Below are 20,141 nucleotides of genomic sequence, written 5' to 3'. Positions count from 1 at the left end.
CAAAAACTGGAAACATAAACTTTCTTAAAAGGTAGCATTTATGGCAGAGCTATTGCACTGAACTGCATTAGACTGTACAGGTGGACCTAATAAAGTGGCCACTGAGTGTATGTTTGCTATATGTTTGTGAAGCTTACAATGTAAAAATGTGGTGCTGAGGTGTCATCTTCATTCCTCATTTAAAAGGGGGACCCTGGGATTCCTGGACCACCTGGTGTTCCAGTATGTTGTTCATTCTTATTTTTTTATTACAATGATATTTCTTCCTTTAAGAATGTTGAATTGCATTGTGTTTGGAAGGTGCTACACTAATAAACTTGCCTTGCCTTTGAATCAGCCACTTTGTGTTTGCAATTATGTTAAATATCACTATCTTACTTACAGGGCAGCATAGGAGTGTGCATTTTTTGTTTGTTTTGAATGTTCAAATTATTACAGTTTTACAGTTCTGTCTCTTTTAACAACTAATAACGGCATTGTTTTTGTAAACTCAGGGGTTCTCAGGTGTCCTTGGGGCTAAGGGCCACACTGGCCCTTCTGGCCCTGCTGGACCTGAGGTGAGAAAGTTTGCAATTTTAATTTATGGATATAACATTTTATTATAGATTATCATTGAACTTGGAGAATGTGTGTCAGTTTTACTGTATGCTGCAATATATCACTCTTTTTTATTCTTCAAGTAATTTGCTACTTTATTCATATGTATGTATGCATGTGTGTGTGTGTGTGTGTGTGTGTGTGTGTGTGTGTGTGTGTGTGTGTGTGTGTGTGTGTATGTGTGAGTCCACTTAGGGCCCAGTTGGACCTAAGGGCTTCAGAGGACCACCAGTGAGTCACCTGTTTTACATACTCATCCATGCATCCTGCACCAAGAAGACACACACACACACACACACACACATACACACACACACACACAGTCTACATTAAACCCATTAAAACATGTTTGTCAATGTTTTTAGGGTGACAGTGGAAGATCACTGGCAGGCGATAAAGGTGACGATGTAAGAAAGTCTTCTGGCCTCTGACCACTATGCACTGAATTTTTGCTTACTGTATATTCATGCTTTAAGATTTACACTCTCCAGTGACAGTATATTTCCTTATTCATCTACTTTCATCTTTTATCCTCTAGGGTGAACAAGGCCCACCTGGCCCACCAGGACCAGAAGAAATTATAGAATTTCCTCCAGACTATCTCCCTGCCAAGGGCGACAAGGTGAAAGCAGAGCCCTCTTTCTCCCACTAGTTCAGAATTATTACTGTAAGCTTTGTCAATAATTTTCCACCTTTATCTAGATATATACCTCTGCATCCAGCTTGATTCTTGTTTCTAATGTGTTATGGCAGGTATCTTGTTTCAGTCACTCAAAAAATATAATTCAAATTCATTTTGAAGCCATACAGTAAAGCTTTATGAGCTACATAATGAGAAAGTGGGTTGATGATTTGAAATGGCTCTAATACTGTGTGTGTGTGTGTGTATGTGTGTGTGTGTGTGTGTGCGTGTGTGTGTTAGCGAGAGTGAGTGCCAAACAGAAAGAGAAGCTGTGCTATAGAAGTATCATCCTTTTACATTGCACTGCAATCTGATGTAATGTTTGAAAGTGAAACTCTCCCCTCTTTGTCCTGTATTTGTTATTTATCTTCTTTTCCATCAATGTTTCCCAGGGAGACCAAGGTATTCCTGGACCATGTGGACCCAAAGGCCAAAGTGTGAGTTTTACACCATTCTCATTCATGGCTTTGTGTGTACAGTATGTGTGTAATGAGAGATACGTCTAATTTATATATTATCTATACAGGGTGGTAGAAGAGACTATCAATTAGCAATTAAAGGAGAGCAAGGAATCCTTGGTTTTCCTGGGGTTCGGGTAGGTGACCACATTCAGACTGAGCCATGCTTTCACACAAATACATGCACACATGCAAACGCTTAAACATATTGGCTTAATACTTTTATTGCCATTGTTTCCATCTCAAGGGTGTCACAGGAAGACCTGGTGGAGTTGGAGCACCAGGACCTGAGGTATTTATCATTATAGCACATTTTATTCATACTACCATACTTATACATGTATCTGATATACATGATATATGTATTTTTTTTTTTTTTTTTTTCAGGGTCCCTATGGAGATCCAGGACTGCCAGGTCTCATTGGCAGAAGTGGACCAAAGGTGAGCTTTGCACAGACATCACTTGTGTCTGCGTCACAATTTGAGTGAAATTACAGTAAAATGCTAGAGTCGGGTACACCCAGAAGCAATTGGAAAAACAAGCTGACCATGAGGGGTTAGAGGGATATTGGGTGGGAAACAGTAGAGGAAGAAGAGAAGGCTCTGATGAGGTTCAGTCCTAGTCATAGTTTGACTACCTGTGATTCCAAAGGCAGGGTTAAAAACACATCAGTTCTGGGCACTGATGTTGCATTTTGCTAGACAGTACAAAGTGAAGACCCTGGTAAGTATTTTGTCAAGTGTTTTTTTTTTTTTTTTTTTTTTTTTTTTTTTTTCACATAAATCAAATCCCTTCTTAACCAAGGGTGATGAGAGACCACAGCTACATCCAGTGATTACACACATGGTGCATTTTTACATCACAGGACCTTGATGATACACATCCGAAACATCATATCTAATATTATCTAATGAATACGAATATGAATATGAATTACATTTCACAGCTGTGAAATGGTTTTGACAGAGTATTTCAGCAAAGTAATGTACCACTGTTTCCATATCATGATGACATGGACTTATATTGATTAGGTAGCTTCACATAGGGATGGTTATTTTTTATTTTATTTATTAATTTGTTCATCAGGGACTGTACAAATTGATCAAAACCACTGTTTTGTGGTGTAAATGTACCACATTTAGCGAAAGGGGCTTATTTCCATCTACTGTTCCTGGGCATGCTGATGCCAACAAACAAACAAACAAACAAACAATACAACATTAAAACACTTAAAGGCACATAAAAGCAAGCTGATATCAACACACTGAAACAGGCAAGTAGCCACAATATGATGTCACATTAAAAGCACATATAACAGCAGGGATAGAAACAGTATATTTAATGTTGATATTTAATGTTGATATTGTTGATTATCAGGTAGCTTTGATGAAGTTCACTATTTCCTTGGACCTTAAATTTTACTGGACAGAGAGAATATTTGGGTTTCCGTTCCAAGTTCTTCTTCCAATGTTTTTACTTTGTATGGAGGAGAAAGCCTGAGAAAGAACTTAATTGTGCAGCTAGCATGTTTTGGTTTCTTTTGTCACTATTTGTTTATTGTTTTTCTTTTTTATATCTGGAATATGAGCCAATTTTTCTTTGGTCTTGGAGGCCAGTTTGGTGTTGATCTAACTTAAGACATTCTAGGTGGACAATAGGGTCTCTCTTGTTAAACAAATATTGTAAGATGTGTTACTACTACTACTACCAATAGTAGTAGTAGTAGTAGTAGTAGTAGTAATAATAATAATAATAATAATAATAATAATAATGCATATAAGTGATCCCTGTAGCAAAATTTTCTCCTTGCTTGTTTCCCTCCACAGAGAGGTCAGAGGTCACAGGTCAGGGTCAGTGACAGCACAGTAGCTCTTAGGCTTCAGTGTTTTGTCGAGGAAGACTTCAGCAGGACAGAAGCCTGCTGCTTGTTACCATTAGAGTCACTGAATTTAGGATTAAAGTAAAAGAGAACAATGTTTAACCTCCCCCTCCACCCGCCATGTTAAATCTGGACACCTGGTGGATCAAAACACTAATCTCTGATCTGTAGTTTTATTCTTATAAGTACTATGTGTGTGGTTACTGTACATGACTGATATTTCAATTTAATTTATGAATACAGTTTCTGTCTCTCCTTTTTCCTTAACAGGGCTACCAAGGAGACCCAGGACTTCCCGGGCCTCCTCAGTTTTACGATGGAAGAGCTAGAGGTGAGATCCAAGCAGTGACTGCAGTCTCTGGCATCTGTTATACTAGCGGTGTCAGGATCATCTAACCGAAATTGCAATTTTGCTTTACTTTTATTCACTTGCATTTATTGTCTCCATATAGGTATAAAGAAATCATTACATCATACACTTTAGGTCTGATGAATAATAGTGGATAACAAAAACAAAAAAAACAGGTTATAGATAGATAGATAGATAGAAGGTCTGCAATGAAATCATGAAACTTTCTTGAATTTAAATGGACAGCCATATGATTTATTTATTTATTTATTAATTCCTCTTCTTTGGCAGCACCAAAATCAAAGAAGACACTCTGTGTAGGCTTTGGCTTCTTATATTTGCTCTACGTTCTTATATTTGGTCTGGATATACATACATATAAAATGGCATGACTTCCTGTCCAGTTGTTTGATTGATTTAATTTAATTGATTTATCATCTTATTATTCATCAGACCTAAAGTGTACGATGTAATGATTTCTTTATACTTTCCCCAGTCTTTCCAGGTGTATGTAATGCTATTAATTATTAGAATAAAAACAATTAAATATTTCCAACTTTTTTCCTGCTTTATTTTTAAGGGCCTAAAGGTGACCATGGTTATCCTGGATTACCTGGGACTCCAGGTGACCCTGGGGACATGGGCATGCATGGACCTCCTGGCCCACCAGGGTTAACACTTCCAGGTTGGAGTTCAGCCATAGCTACATCCAAGTCACACACTGGCCACATGTGTATATTTACAGGACTACACTGTATAAACCTTATCGGTTGCCATGCCAGCTTTTGTGGTAACAAGGGAGTTAATAATTTATCTATATTTCACCTCTTATGATGTACGCATCTAAAACTCCCCACACAGTACACAGGCTGGTACCACTTGCATAAATCTATAAGTACTGAAGATATCATTGTTTATATTGATTGTGGGTACACTTATGCTGCTGCTGCTTACCTATTTCTCATACTTTTCAGTCATGTGGAGATAAATCTAAGGCAGATAAACAATGATCATCTTAAGGCAAACAGCCACTAATACAAATAAAAAAGCATTTTTTCCATTAAATTGTTTCCATCTTATAACGTATATCACTCTGCCACTGCTTCCTATGATGTAACAAGTTTGATATGTTTAGGGGAATTTACCCTCCTCTACATACCTGATTGATTGTATCGTTATTGTACCATGACTTGATACACATTGCTCTGTCTTTTTCAGTGAATGTTACACATCAAAAATGTGTATTTCCAAAATTTAGCCTTCAGTGTGGCTGCATTTGGGAAGGGATACTACAAAAATGAACGTACTGCATGTGCCGTTGAGTTGCATGTTGCATGTAGTGTGTATAGTGTGAATAGCAAACCTGGCGAAAGTCAAGCCCGACTCATCCCCTCTTTAAAGTTTCATGTCAGTTCTCATTTTGTCCTAGATGAGCCGGGTCAACCTGGTGTACGAGGTCCCCCAGGCCCCAAGGGATACAAAGGAGAGCCAGGAAGGTTTGTGGACTTTGAAATCAATACTTTCCCAGGTGGAAAGGGAGTCAAAGGAATCCGTGGAACTAAAGGTGTCAGAGGCCTGCCTGGCCCCCCAGGTATAAATACTGTTTATATCAATTTAAATTAACCACAGAACGCAAATTTCTAATGTTGTGTCACACTGTCACAATCATCTGAATCACCGTTAGATAACAATGACATGTTCATTTGTATGTGATATTACTATCGGCTGGATTAATTTTGTGTGTGTGTGTGTGTGTGTGTGTGTATGTGTGTGTGTGTGTGTGTGCGTGCGTGCGTGCGTGCGTGCGTGCGTGCGTGCGTGCGTGCGTGCGTGCGTGTGTGTCTGTATGCACATAAATCACATACCTGGTGGGATCTCATTAGGATGTGGAGGTGAGCGTTCAATGATCTCTAATCCAAGAAGTCAACTAATTATAATACTCAACTTTAAGCAACTTCAATTAAGCAATTTCTAGAATATATTTAATTATGTTGGTGCTTTCCACAGACATCAATGCTCTGATAAATGTATGTGGCTTACAGATTACTACTGTGAGCCTGGTGACCCAGGAGACCCTGGTGAACCAGGACAAATAGGACCTACTGGACCCAAAGGAGTCAAGGGAATTAAAGGTGATCTATGACTATGTGTATATTTGTTTATCCCATTTATTCCAAAGATTCAACTACAGTGAACTCTACTGTCTGTATTCACTGACCTCTGGTACAATCTATATGCACGTCCTTTGTGATTGTGAACACAGGACATCAAGCGACAACAAGCCTTTGTGCCTTTGTGTGCATGTGTTTATGTTTGTGTGCAAGAAAAAGAGATTGAAGACAAGAGTGAGTGTATTTGTGTTTGTGTATCCATCTACAACATGTGCTTATTGTGTGTGTGGGCATGTGTGTGGATGGGTGTATATGAATGGTGATGATGAATTGTGCATCCATCCATGCAATCCATATGTTCCTCAGGCTGTCCTGGGAGCTGTGAATGTAGACCAGGTGGGGGAGAGATATTTATCCCCGGTCCACCAGGTTTTCCTGGACCTCCAGGGTTTGATGGGCTTCCTGGAACTAAGGGTCTTAAGGGAGAACCAGGACTGAATGGAGGCGATGGCCCAAGAGGACCAAAAGTAAGGACAACTTATTATCTGTGAATCAATCACAAACAAGAAAAAAAAAAAAAAAAAAAAAAAGAAAAAAAGAAGGATTTTAAATTGCACTTCACCAGGTGTCCAGCCTGTAGTTTTGTGTTTTAGAGCCCTACTCTAAAACACAGTGCTCTAAATCAGCCTTCTCTTTCAGGGAAACCAAGGAAGTCCTGGTTCAAAAGGAACAAAAGGTCAGAGAGGGGACTCTTTTGTGACACATGAAAAAGGTGAGTGCCTTTGAAAGTTTCTAAGTTTCTTAAACAACAGTCAACAGTTAGGTGAACATCAGTGCATTGTGCTTAGAAGCATTAAATGAATTGAATGACAAGGTTTGAAATATGCAGTAAATTAAATGATGGGAATCACTTTTTTTTTTATAAATAGTAATAATAATGATAATAAAAAATCTGACATTAATTTATGATACTGACAGGTGCAAAGGGTGACCAGGGTATTCCTGGATACCCTGGTTCTCCTGGAGCAATAGGTAGGCCAGGAGTGGATGGACTCCCTGGTCCTGTTGGAGATCCTGGACCACCGGTGAGTGTATATTTTAAGTAATGTACATTACATGAAATGCACAGAAGAGCTCATGAAGAGAGTTTGATAATTGTTTAATTGTAACTTCCTAACTCTACTGTATCTATAGAGCTTGTTCCAGGTTGGTACACACTGGTTTGGTTCTGCTGTAAATAAATCAGGTCACATCTTTGCAGGGTGATGGTTTTGCAGGATTGCGTGGTGCCAAAGGATACCCCGGTGCAGCTGGAGTCAAAGGGTTTCCAGGATATATGGGCCTCCCAGGTCCTGGTGTTCCAGGCCCTGATGGGCCACGTGGACAAAAAGGAAACCAGGGTAGTCCTGGGCCTCCTGGATTTCCTGGAAGGCCAGGTCCTCCAGGTTAGAAAAAAGTTTGTTTGTGCAATTCAAATGACGCTTTTCCACTAGTACCTATTCGGCTCGACTCGGCTCGCCTCGGTTTCGGTGGTTTTCCATCACAATTGAGTACCAACCTGCCGTAGTTGGAGTCGTAATAGCAAGGTGGCCACACCGCCAAGCACAGAAAAGTCTCCACCTCTTTATTTGACCATGGTACAGGTTTGCTTACCATTTTCCAACTTTGTCAACTTCAGTGATGATCAATGCGCATGGTCGCTGTAGCCGTTTTCTTTTAAAAATGCAGAGTTTGGTTTTCGTGAAGGCGTCGCTCTCATGTGTCGTCACTCCCTGTCCAATCAGCGGCCTGCACGGCGTTTGTGTCACATTTCGGCTCGACTCAGCTTGATTCAGCTCACTTGGAACCCGAGTAGGTACTAAAATAGTACCTGGTACAAGGTACTACCACGTAATGGAAAAGCTTACAAACTGAGTAGAGTCGAGCCGAGTTGAGCCGAGTAGGTACTAGTGGAAAAGCGCCAAATAGACTCTCAACCCGTTTGTTAATGAATACAATTATCTCGAATGAATGTGTTGCAATGCTTACAATTTTGATTCCACAAATAATCAAGCAGTTAATTAGTGTGAAACAGTAAAAACAAGCACAGTCCCTCCACCACATTTTAGCCTGAAGGTGTTGCCACAGTGGAAAGGTCATGGGGTCACCAAACTGACAAGATTTATCCTCTGGGAAGTATGAATGTGCCCTCAAGATTTCATGGGGATTGGCTCAATATATTTTTAGATATCAAATTTAGCATTTTGGCTAATCATTCTATATCACACAAATCCACTTTTACCATATCACTTATCATTTCAAGATATCCTGTGTGCAAAGTTAACATTTTGGCCTGAGGGTGGGGCTAGAGAGAAGGGTCATAAGGTCTTCTGTGTAGCATGAATGTGCTCACCAGATTTCATAGTAATCCACCCAATACATTTTTAGATAATATATGTTGGCTTGGAGTAAAGGGTTGTAAATGGGCATCTTTTTTTTTTTTTTTTTTTGGAATTTAGGTGTAATGAATGAGATGAGCAAGCTGTCTTTATGTCACCAGGTGAAGCTGAGAGATGCTGCCATGAAGGCCTTCCTGGGTCAGCTGGACCCAAGGGTGAGCGAGGTTCACCAGGTAAGTCACACAAATTGATTACAATGCATTATGACTATGCTTATCGCCAACAATGACTTGTGGAGGGGGGATTTTGTTGAAACAACTTAATGATGCATCTCATCTCTGCATTCCAGCCTTTTCAAAATTACACTAGCCTTAAAGTAGCACTACATTGTTTGCTCAGTTGTCCACACATCATGCACAATATTTCAGATACCACTGATTAGATTTTAATTAAGTAAGGGATAATCCAGTCCGAGGCGTCCGAGGCACTTAACTATAACTGTAGCCTGAACCGGAGGTGAGTATCTTGCTCTACTTTTTTCTGTCATTTTTTCTGTAGTGGCTGGAGCCCAGTAACAGAGCTTAACAGTAATAATGTTTTTTTCACTGTTGGTTTCTTTAGAGGAGCACAGTAACAAACAGTAACAAACAGATATGGTGATGTGGTCGCATCTCAGTACTGTAACCTGTAGTGTAGACACTCGGTTACTTAAACAAAAACAAACTGTCATATTTGTTACTGACTGGCCCAGTAGACGTTATAATGTGTGTTGCCTTGTCCTAATTTACATGTTGTCAAAATGAACATCAGCTAGTAAAAATATCTGTGCATGATCAAATCCACATATGTGGGGCGATGTTAATGTATTTTCAGAGCTATGACGGATGTTGAATGGAAATCCCACCAGTGCCAAAAAGTGAAGATTTTGTATGTTGTACATGTTCAATCAGGAAACCCAATAGAAACATTGTGTAAACACAATGGTATTCACTGGTATTAAACTTCAACTTATATTTTGATTTTTTTAGGGAGTCCAGGTGTACCAGGAAGTATTGGTTTCCCAGGAACTGTTGGACACCCAGGGCCTAAAGGCATGCGTGGAGATGATGGGGGAATCGGAGGAATCGGTGTGCCAGGTAAGGACTCTCCAACCAGTGGTCAGCCTACTGTATTTGGTCAGGTATCAGATAAACAAACTTTTAAACATGGGAAACCTGATGATTTCATGGTAATAAAATTGCCAGCAAGGTGGAGTTATAACTAAGGAGTTCTTCATTCATGCAGACACCCCCAAATGAGGGAGCAAGAATAAATCTTGCTGTTGGTGGTTAAAAAATGGTTAAAAAACTGCACAACTGGTAGTAGGATGGTTTGCATGCATGTGAGTCTGTACTATTTGTTATAGGACCTGCCGGTTATAATGGAGATCCAGGTGACCCTGGGCCCAGTGGAATTAGCTTGGATGGTCTCCCAGGACCTCCCGGGCCACCAGGACCCACAGGGAGGAAGGGTGCCCCAGGAGATGCCTTTGCTGCCAGGCCTGGTGCTCCTGGACAAACTGGCCGTCGAGGACCTCTGGGGAAAAAGGGATCCCCTGGCATTTCTGGAAACCCTGGGTTACCAGGTGACTACATGCACACACACACGCAAACACAAACACACACACATACACACACACACACACACACACACACACACACACGCACACAGTATTTACATAGTGATTACCACAGTGATTAAGTATCCATTCTTCTAATGTCAACGTGGGTGGGGATGGGAAGGTCTGGAAACAGCAATTTATCTGCATACATACAATTCATTTTGGGCCCCCAACTTCCAGAATTTGCGCTCTTTTCATTTTGTTGCTGTACATTGTAAATGTACAGCACCAACAGTAAGAGTTGGTGCTTCAGAACTGAAATTCTCTTCTGTTTTAACTTTATGATAATCAATTCACAGGGGTACAAGGCCCACCTGGACCACCAGGTCATAAAGGACAGCCAGGCGACTTTGGTGATCCTGGTGCCATTGGTCCCCCAGGCCTGCCCTGTACAGTGTGTGAGCTAAAAGGACCTCCTGGCCCTCCTGGACCTCCAGGAAACTCAGGACCAAGGGGAATACCAGGTTAGCATGTGACACCAGAGAGCAAATTGATACTAAAATATTATATAAATGGTGCCATCACTCTTTCTTTCTATTTCTCTTTCTTTCTATTTTTCTGACTGTAAAATGAATGAGTTTTGCCTCTCACTGATTTTTATAATGGTGCATAGGTTACCATGGTCAGAAAGGTTTGAAGGGAGACTTGGGTCGACCTGGTTATGGACTGAAGGGTGCACAAGGTCTTCCTGGCCTCCCTGGCTTGTCAGGTCCAGCAGGACCCAGAGGTTCCCCTGGCCCACACGGTGACCTTGGGTTATTAGGTTCACCAGGACAAAAAGGTGAACCATGGATTTGTCTCTTTAAATAACCTCTATAAAATGATTTATGCTAAATGCAGCTAGAAAATCCATTCAACAGTCTAACCTGTTGTGCATCACTTTGAGGGAAATGAGACTTTGCCTTTGTGTTTTTGCTTTGCCTAGGTCAAACTGGGTCCCCTGGCAGGGATGGGGCCGGAGGTTTACCAGGTCTCCCAGGACATCCAGGGCGCAGTGGGATACAGGGGGAGAGAGGCTTTGATGGTCTTCCTGGTGACAAAGGAGACCCAGGTTTATCTGGTGTTAAAGGTGAATACTTGTCATGTCTCCATTTCGTAGACAGCTTGCAAGGGAAAAATAATTTAGGCTTGAGGTTAACTGAATAAAAAATGCAGCTATCTAAAACATCAGATGTAAGCATCAGGTTTTGTTAGTCTCTTATAATGAGAAAACAGAGAAAGAAGAAAAATAAAATAAGAAATAAGAAAAGAAAAAAAAAAAAAAATATATATATATATATATATATATATATATATATATATGTATGTATGTATGTATATGTGTGCGCACTATAATGCAATGCAGCCACAAGACAAGTCATGTTTTGAGGTACTCTGTCAACTTTAGGGCTGTCTCTCAATTGTCAAAAGTTGCTCTCTTGCTCTTGTGTTGTGTCATCCCTGTGGCTACTGCCTCTCCACCTACACTTTTCGACACATTTTCTTGGGGTTGAAAAACATTCTGGGGAGCACAGAAATCAATCAAACAAACAAACAAATAATAAAAAAATAAGATAAAAAACATAAACATGAAACAGATCAAGGGATGCACTGGACATCATAAACATAAAACAGTGTAAGAGTTTTTGAAGGTGGAAATTTTATTTTAAGATTTGCCATAATAATGGCTAATATATTGTGACTCGGAAACTGTTAATAGCTTTCATCATAGCTTGTGGCCACCATTCACCATTTTTTGGTCAGGTTGTGAAATATGGCTAGCAGGTGTGCCACACTGGCTGAAAGATCAGACTCTTAACAGTTGGTGGCCAAAGGAGCTACAACAAAGGATAAGGTAAGAAAGGCCAAAAAGTGTGGTAAAATATTTCATCCCATTTCACATTAATCTCAATTCTGTGGTCCATTCAGGTTCCCGTGGTCCCCCAGGGAGAGCAGGAGTCCCACCTCAAGGGGTCTTGAATGTAACTAAAGGCCCTACAGGACCGCCAGGAGATGTGGGTCCACCAGGGACAGATGGAAGTCCAGGTAGCAGGCTGGGCCATTATGAATGAGATGCTTATTATAATTTTCTCAGTGTCTCTCAATACTTTATTGGATTTAGATTTTTGCCCCCAAAAGTCACATAGCATTAGCAGAGTTAAAAGTGCTTTGAGCAAAAAAAATTGAGCAGGCATCATCTTTGCTAGCTTTATTTGTTGGGTTAGTCTGATGCAATAATTTGATGACATTTGGGAGGGTTAAGCTGTTGTCAAGAAGAGCAGTTATCAAGTTTTTCACAGTTATCAAAATCTTAATCATTTCTGTCCCTCACAGGCTTGAAGGGCCACAGTGGGTCACCAGGTGACCCAGGGCCTGATGGTTGGCCTGGTCCCCCAGGGATAAAAGGTGGCACTGGTGTACCAGGAAGGGCGGGAAGACCAGGATTTCGTGGTCACCCTGGCCTCAAAGGGTTCCCAGGTCCACGGGGGTACCCTGGGCAAATTGGAGATCCGGTACATGCTAGAAATTAGCATGGAAAAAGTTGTTTTAAATGCTTATCCTAGGTAGCTCATATTTTCGTGTGTCTCAATCACAGAAGTAGAGGCCAACAATTTTAATTTATTTATATCTGTTGCAGGGGAACCCAGGGTCTAGGGGCCATCCTGGAAATCCAGGTCTCCAAGGATTTTCAGGGCCCAAGGGTGAGTCAAGACAGAGGCGTAGTGCAGTGGTAGTAACACCATATACTGATTATAGTCTCATATAAAGCAAGTTTTATTGTATTTAATGTGTGTTCATGATTTCATGTAATACTGGAGAACAATGACAGTTTATCCTACAGGATTTTAATCAAGAATTTTGGGAACAATTTAAATCTTGATATCAAACAATCTAGCTTCAGTGTTATTAAATAGGATTGAACATGAAGTAATTGTCCAAGCTGCTTTCAGGTGACCCAGGACAATCTTTTGGACAGCCAGGTCCACCTGGACCAAAAGGACTACCAGGGGAAAGAGGACCAACAAGTGAGTTTAGCACATAACAAACAGACCTACTAAGAACTTACTCAGATTCATTAAAATGATATGGACAAATTAGAACTTAACTTAGACTTAAATTTGTCTCTGATGTCTCAATGCTATACAAGTGCAATTGAACTTGTCAAAACCAAGGTCAGAAGTCATATCACAACACAGTACTGTTGGGTCACAGATATATGGCACATAATAGGACCATTTCAAAATTATGTGATCAAATTTGTCTCATGAACTTGTCATTCCAACCCTGTCTATTTCCTGTTACCCTCTACCTGTCTCCACAACCCTTAAAAAACTCTCATTTAAATACAATCACATTATATTATAGATCATATTACAGACTTGTACTCATGCATGTCTTTTGCTCTTTTGAACAATTTCTCTTATCCTGTCTGTAATAGAAGGACTGGAATTCTGATGTCCTACAGTGATTGCAAGTTGTGACTAGATGGTGTGAAAATACCGCCTGCATTTTGCATTAGCATCAAAGAATTTAAAGCAAATCACTATCATAGGTATTGGTCATATATTTTAAACATGACTAACACCAGGAGGAATCAGATCTTAATGGCACACTGTACTCCACTGTTTAGTAAAAGTTTAAATGGAAAAAGTACAATGTTAAGGACTGGAGATTCACTGGGAATAATGGTGACCTTTTTGTTCCTGCTAGATCCCAGTGAGGAGCGAGGAGATCCAGGGGACCCAGGACCCAGTGGACACCCAGGACAACCAGGGCAACCAGGCATTCCGGGTGATCCAGGAGTGCCTGGAGGAGCAGGTGATAATGTCCAATGAAGATTTAAATCAGAGAACTGGTGTACCAAGCAATACCTTTGACAGTCATAAAACTAAGAGGAAGCTCTGAATTTCCCCTTTGTACAGTGTTACTTCTATGACCTTGAGCAATGCTGTCTATAATCAGTATAGCATCTCATTGCCAGATGAATTAAAATATCAGATTTCATACTCTTGTGCCTTACCATGGAAAATAAATGAAGTGTCAGTAGCCAAGATAATTTGTCTGACACAGGTTTCAGGGAGGAATTGCTGGAATCACTATGATATGAAGCTCATTTGGGTATAAAACCATATGATCAAGTCTTATTCATCAACAATAAATCATATTTTGGCTTTCACTTAATGCAGTATAGAATTTTGTTTCTTTGTATCATAACATGGAGAAGGACATTTTTTGTATGTGCAAATATCGTACTCACTTCTTTAATTCTTATTTATTTATTTTTTTTTTTACTGGGTTGTAGAGAATTGTATGTGTACAGTTGTTGGGGTTTGCAATAGTGTATATTTATTTGTTTGAGCAGTTTTGTGTGTGTGTGTGTGTGTGTGTGTGTGTGTGTGTCTGCAGGTGTCACTGGTCCTCGTGGGCCACCAGGTCGACCAGGTACTTCTGGAATTCGAGGTGACCTTGGAGGTCATGGACCAGTGGGTCCACCTGGCTTACCTGGACCTCCAGGTACTGATATAATGTCTGATAAAAAAAAAATGTAGTGATAAAAAATGATAATAATATGGAAACGCTGCTTTTGAGTGCTTAAGACATTCTGTGCCATGATTCTAAGGTTACACTCTCATTACATGTTAGGGCCTCCCGGAGCATCAGGTCTTCACGGACTGGATGGGCTTAGAGGAGCAAAAGGGATGAAGGGTGCAAGCGGTAACAGTTAAACAAGTTTATCTATCTATCTATCTATCTATCTATCTATCTATCTATATATATATATACACACACACACACACACACACACACACACACACACACACACATATATACATATATATATATATATATTTCTTTAATGTTGTGTTTGTTTGTATATAACTTTGTCCATATACATGGGCTTGTCTTTTTTATTAAAAAAACAAACAAACAAACAAAAAAAAAAAAACCCAGAAAAACAGAATTGTTTTTTATAGTTTTATATTTCATCAGGTTTTACTTCAATGTTAATATGTCACTCTTTTGTTACTTCAAGGCATAGATATCCTTGGCCCTCCAGGTCCAGATGGTTTTCCTGGGGTCAAAGGTGTCATAGGCCCCCCGGGGCCTCCAGGACCCAGTTATCCTGGGCCCAAGGGCTCCCGTGGGCCACCTGGCTACACAGGTACCGCATGTGACTATTACTATCAATATTGTATGCAATGCACCCATCTTCAAGGGTGAGGGTCAGTACACTTTCAATTCAGTAAATTCATGAACTGTATGTTCTTCAGATTCAAAATCTAGTTTTATATTACCACCCCTGTTTTTTATTTCTTCTCACAGGTCATCCAGGCCCGCCCGGTGAGCCTGGTTCACTAGGTAGAGAATGCTGTAAGCTAGAGCAAGGACCCTATGGAGATCCAGGATATGAAGGACCTCCAGGACCCCCAGGTACGTGTGTGTGCATGTGTATGTAGGCATGTGTGTATTTGTGTCTATCTACATCTGGGATTTTCTGTTGGGTTTTTAGGGCCCAGTGGTGAACCAGGCTTTCCAGGAGGCAGCATTTTCTCCAAAGGAGACCCAGGACCAGTTGGCCTCCCTGGGTTACCAGGCCGAAAGGGAGTTAAGGGCCCCCCTGGACTCCCTGGATTTCAGAACTACCCAGGCCCAATAGGACGTAAAGGTATATTACAGTCTGCATTATTAGCAAAAATGCTTGTTAGAGTAATGTCCTTTTCTTTCTGATTAAATCACTCAGATGAGGGTCTAGTTTCTTCCCATGACTGAACTACACTTGGGATGTGTTGTGCTAAACCAGTGCTTGCTCTTGGAAAGTGATTGCTGGTTCAAAAAAAAAAAAAAAAAAAAAAAACTTGAGTTCTCACTCCAAAATAGCCTTGTACCATGAAGCACTGACCTAGTCTGAACTGGCAGATTGCAAAAGTGCAAATCCTTATCTTTGACACATTGACATTGTAATGTGCTGCTTTATCATTAAATCTCTTTAGCTCAGTCAGATGACAGTGACTGTGACTATTTTGGTGAGTCACCACAACAGAAAACTGGCAAAGGCAGGAGAAAAACCTCTGTGCACAAAAATATCACTTTACTTGTACAAAGCCTCTCTCATATGATGTGCTGTCACATAAATGGGACCCTTTGTGACATTTTGGATTTGTGTCTCAGTGTAAATGCTGGAGATGATTCTATTTATTTCACTAACATTCAAACTGTAATCAACCAAAATCTTTTACACAAGCATTTGAATGTACTCTAAAAGATACTGTATGTTGACAGGTGAGAGAGGCCCCATGGGTGCCAGGGGTCCTTCTGGACCCAAGGGTCCACCCGGAATCCCTGGCCCCAGGGGTCACCCAGGAGAGCGAGGCCTGCCTGGAGACAAGGGTGAGTTCAGTTGTAGTACAAGTACCGTCCCAACAGTTCAAAATATTTTGAATTATGAATGGATATTTACTGGGTGTGTGTCAATTTTAAAGGTTACTATTATTATTATTATTATTATTATTATTATTATTAGAAACTATTAAATGTTGTCAAGGTTCTTTCTTAAATGAGATACAAAATTACATGGAGGCTTTTAACAGAGTTGTGCAGATAATCTTTATCAATATCAAGACCAAATCTTTGTTTTGCTCCAGCAGTTCAGATAAGGCAAGGCAAAGCGAGGCAATTTTATTTATAGAGCACATTACATGACAAAGAAACTCAATGTGTGGCAAATAAAAGCAAGCATATGCAACACAGTGGTATAATAATAATAATAATAATAAGAAGAAGAAGACGACGACGATTGATAATAATAATGAAGAAACAACACAACATGCACTATACATACTCACAACACTTACACACACACACAAAGGCCGGTGCTCACACACAGGCCACACTGTTCATAGGCCTGAAAAAGCAGGTGAGTTTTTAGCTTGGCTTTAAATGAAGATCTAATTTTTTTTTAGAGTCTATTCTAGATGGCAGGTCCACAGTACCTAAATGCATCCTGATCTTATTCTGGATACGACTGGAAAGCCACTGTCCGAAGACCTGAGGGGTCTAATGGTGGAACAGTCAGTGAGCACATTGGAAATAGCGAGATAGTGTTGTGGTACGTCTTGCTACATGATCTGGTGAATGATACGTTCTGTTTTTCTCCAGGTGCCAAAGGTCTCCCTGGTGAGATCATTGTTGACCCCCCTAGGGTAGGTGCCCTTGGACTCCAAGGGCCACGCGGTCTCCCAGGACACAGTGGATTTCTTGGTGATATGGGTCCTCCTGGGAGACCAGGACCAAAAGGCAAGGCAGACTATTTTATGCTATATATGTTTGTGTATGTATGTATGGGTATGTACATATTTACATTACATATTTACATATTTACTGTGTAGTGTAAAAATATGTGGTGTTCACTGATCCTCAGTTCTCCCTGTATGTGTCTGTATATGTGTTTTTCTGTGTGTCCATGTATGTTCCAGGTGAGAAGGGTCGTATGGGGTCTCGGGGACCCCCAGGAACACCAGGTCATCCTGGGCATAATGGTCCTATTGGAGACCCTGGAGATTTTGGTCAGCGAGGATTTATTGGACCTCAAGGTGAGTCAGTTTACTACCCTATCCTTGTAAATGAGTCAGCATGTCTATCCCCTAGGATGGCCTAGGGGATATCCCGTAGGATGGCCTAGGGGATAGACTGCCTCTAAAAGACCCATGTATTTATTTAGTTTCAGTGTCACTATATTCACGCTATGTGTGTCTACACTGCTGGTGTAGCCTACAGAAGCTGCCACCCTAGCTTAGGTGTATCCCTCCAAAAATGTACTTTCATATATGGCAAAGCAGGACTACAAAAACTGTGATTGGCTTCTCAGGACACTTGGCATTTTCTGACAATTTTTGAGATTGTCAGATGTCATTAGATGTCACTAAATTCATGGCTAATACACTGGTTTGGATACTACTGAATGTGTCCAACTTTGGAAAACTTTCAGAGATTGTAAACATGAGTGCTTCTGTGTGCATCTGTACTTTATTACCATAACATAAGTAATAAAATAAAAAATAAAAAAAAATAAAAATAAGTAATAAAAACTGTTTAATGCTTCAGTGCACTTTGTTGATAATCAGGTACAAAATGGTCGTACTTCTGTAGATCACCTTTTTTCCTTATTTTCCCATGTACCTCCCTTGCAACCTGGTCCACACCTCCTCCCTCAAGGTGCCCCAGGTCCACCTGGGGATCCAGGTGAGCCTGGCCGACGGGGGATACTGAGCTCAGGCTTCCTGCTTGTTATCCACAGCCAGTCAGTGAAGGTGCCAGAGTGCCCTGAACGCAGCAGTCAGCTTTGGGTTGGCTACAGCCTGGTCTACCTGGAAGGGCAGGAGAAGGCTCACACACAAGATTTAGGTAAAGCTAGAGTATGTTCATCAACTAACAACAAATATGAGTTGTAAACAAAAAGTTACACAAAGATACGTGCATGTTAAATCACATATGTACTCATCTGATATTATTTTTCTTGTTTTCCTTTTTCCCCTTGTCCTTTCTTTGATTTTTCCTCATCTACCTTTACCTCCTCTTATTAGGCCAGGCTGGCTCCTGCCTGCCTGTTTTTTCCACTATGCCTTTCTCTTACTGCAACACAGGCGCCTGTCACTACTCCAGTCGCAATGACAAGTCCTACTGGCTTTCCACCACTGCTCCAATACCCATGATGCCCTTTTCAGGCAGGGAGATTAATTCCCATATCAGCCGTTGTGTGGTGTGTGAGATGTCATCACCTGCAGTGGCTATTCACAACCAGGACCATGCACCTCCTGCATGTCCACCTGGCTGGAGGAGTCTCTGGACAGGGTACTCTTTCCTCCTGGTGAGTACAATGAGAAATTGTATATTTCTGTATAAAAAAGCAAAATACATTAGATTATATTAGGGACTTACAGTATACAAAAGTTGGTTGGTTGCAAGAGCCATGCAAAGTTACATACAGATGCATGGGGCACAGAAAAAAATGTTTAAGACCTTCCTATATGAATGTTTTAAACTCTACTACTCTCCTCTCCACAGCACACAGGGTCAGGTGATGAGGGTGGTGGCCAGTCTCTGACCTCTTCTGGGAGCTGCCTCAAGGACTTCCGAACTCACCCCTTCATAGAGTGCCAAGGGGCACGGGGCACTTGTCAGTACTTTGCTAACCTCTATAGCTTTTGGTTGACTACTGTTAGACAAACAGATCAGTTCCTCATCCCAGAGCCTGGAACTATCAAAGCAGCCGAGCAACAGCGACAGAGAACCAGTCGGTGTCACGTCTGCACCCGAGAACGATAAAGGTCATCATGTCCTCTTTGATTGAAGTAAATCATCTGTGATGTTTTTGTATTCCATCATTCAAAAAATAATCATCATTACTGCTGAGTATCACATTTAAATTATATTCAGTGTTATATTGTTTGCAATTGTGGTTTGTCTTCTCTACAGTTTAAACACACTCTCATGCATTTTGAACAACCTTCATTTTGATAACTGAAAAATGTTCTAACTTCCTACCTATTTCCTACCTTCTACCTTGTGATTTTGCACTGATCCATTATATTATAAAGGCAGTAGGCAGATATCCTAACCAAGTAATCTAGTCAGAAAACGGCTGAGAAAAGTAGCATTCAAAAACTTCATTTCCATCTGTATACATTATGTTTCTCCTTATTTCAAATGTTTCAAACTTCTAATACTATGAGTCATTCAGAGTGCAACAGCTATCAATGACAAGTGAAAAACATCCTTCTGGGTGTAAAATCCCAGGCTAAAGGGAAATGAATAAATTCAACAGGATGCCGTTGTTCCATAGTGGGTTTCAAGTTCATATTTATTTATTTCTCTCAACAGAACCCAAGTGACAATCAGAATACAGTACTTCTTTTTTTTCCTCAAACATGTTTTTTCCTTCTTTTTTTATTACGCAAAAACAAGAGAACACTCAGTGCAATGAGACAGAGGACTCTGACAGTGCGGTGCTCTCTCTACCTTTTCACAGTGCACGTTTAAACACACAAA

General features: G+C 40.5%; 1 protein-coding gene across 1 annotated transcript in view; it reads left to right on the top strand.

Annotated features, from left to right (window-relative positions):
* Window positions 1–19,971, top strand: part of LOC115374703 (collagen alpha-4(IV) chain-like) — a 29,363-nt gene extending 9,392 nt beyond the window's left edge. The window contains exons 9-48 of the mRNA XM_030073762.1: window positions 187–222; window positions 495–557; window positions 793–828; window positions 963–1,004; window positions 1,136–1,219; window positions 1,672–1,716; window positions 1,806–1,874; window positions 1,985–2,029; window positions 2,125–2,178; window positions 3,888–3,948; window positions 4,547–4,651; window positions 5,396–5,557; window positions 5,850–5,858; window positions 6,009–6,098; window positions 6,444–6,604; window positions 6,777–6,849; window positions 7,056–7,162; window positions 7,339–7,522; window positions 8,617–8,688; window positions 9,484–9,591; window positions 9,861–10,079; window positions 10,415–10,579; window positions 10,729–10,896; window positions 11,041–11,184; window positions 12,024–12,140; window positions 12,429–12,607; window positions 12,733–12,796; window positions 13,046–13,120; window positions 13,806–13,913; window positions 14,502–14,609; window positions 14,739–14,810; window positions 15,130–15,258; window positions 15,420–15,527; window positions 15,607–15,762; window positions 16,377–16,484; window positions 17,253–17,390; window positions 17,570–17,686; window positions 18,309–18,497; window positions 18,677–18,960; window positions 19,158–19,971. Of these exons, the coding sequence (XP_029929622.1) occupies window positions 187–222; window positions 495–557; window positions 793–828; window positions 963–1,004; window positions 1,136–1,219; window positions 1,672–1,716; window positions 1,806–1,874; window positions 1,985–2,029; window positions 2,125–2,178; window positions 3,888–3,948; window positions 4,547–4,651; window positions 5,396–5,557; window positions 5,850–5,858; window positions 6,009–6,098; window positions 6,444–6,604; window positions 6,777–6,849; window positions 7,056–7,162; window positions 7,339–7,522; window positions 8,617–8,688; window positions 9,484–9,591; window positions 9,861–10,079; window positions 10,415–10,579; window positions 10,729–10,896; window positions 11,041–11,184; window positions 12,024–12,140; window positions 12,429–12,607; window positions 12,733–12,796; window positions 13,046–13,120; window positions 13,806–13,913; window positions 14,502–14,609; window positions 14,739–14,810; window positions 15,130–15,258; window positions 15,420–15,527; window positions 15,607–15,762; window positions 16,377–16,484; window positions 17,253–17,390; window positions 17,570–17,686; window positions 18,309–18,497; window positions 18,677–18,960; window positions 19,158–19,418 (4,515 nt within the window). The 3' untranslated portion in view covers window positions 19,419–19,971. The remainder of the gene's footprint in view (window positions 1–186; window positions 223–494; window positions 558–792; window positions 829–962; window positions 1,005–1,135; window positions 1,220–1,671; window positions 1,717–1,805; window positions 1,875–1,984; window positions 2,030–2,124; window positions 2,179–3,887; window positions 3,949–4,546; window positions 4,652–5,395; window positions 5,558–5,849; window positions 5,859–6,008; window positions 6,099–6,443; window positions 6,605–6,776; window positions 6,850–7,055; window positions 7,163–7,338; window positions 7,523–8,616; window positions 8,689–9,483; window positions 9,592–9,860; window positions 10,080–10,414; window positions 10,580–10,728; window positions 10,897–11,040; window positions 11,185–12,023; window positions 12,141–12,428; window positions 12,608–12,732; window positions 12,797–13,045; window positions 13,121–13,805; window positions 13,914–14,501; window positions 14,610–14,738; window positions 14,811–15,129; window positions 15,259–15,419; window positions 15,528–15,606; window positions 15,763–16,376; window positions 16,485–17,252; window positions 17,391–17,569; window positions 17,687–18,308; window positions 18,498–18,676; window positions 18,961–19,157) is intronic.
* Window positions 19,972–20,141: the final 170 nt, after the last annotated feature.

This window comes from Myripristis murdjan, chromosome 17 (genome assembly GCF_902150065.1).
Source record: "Myripristis murdjan chromosome 17, fMyrMur1.1, whole genome shotgun sequence".
NCBI classification, from domain to species: domain Eukaryota; kingdom Metazoa; phylum Chordata; class Actinopteri; order Holocentriformes; family Holocentridae; genus Myripristis; species Myripristis murdjan.
Note: the sequence above shows the minus strand (reverse complement) of the source record. Positions and strands in the feature narration are given on the sequence as shown.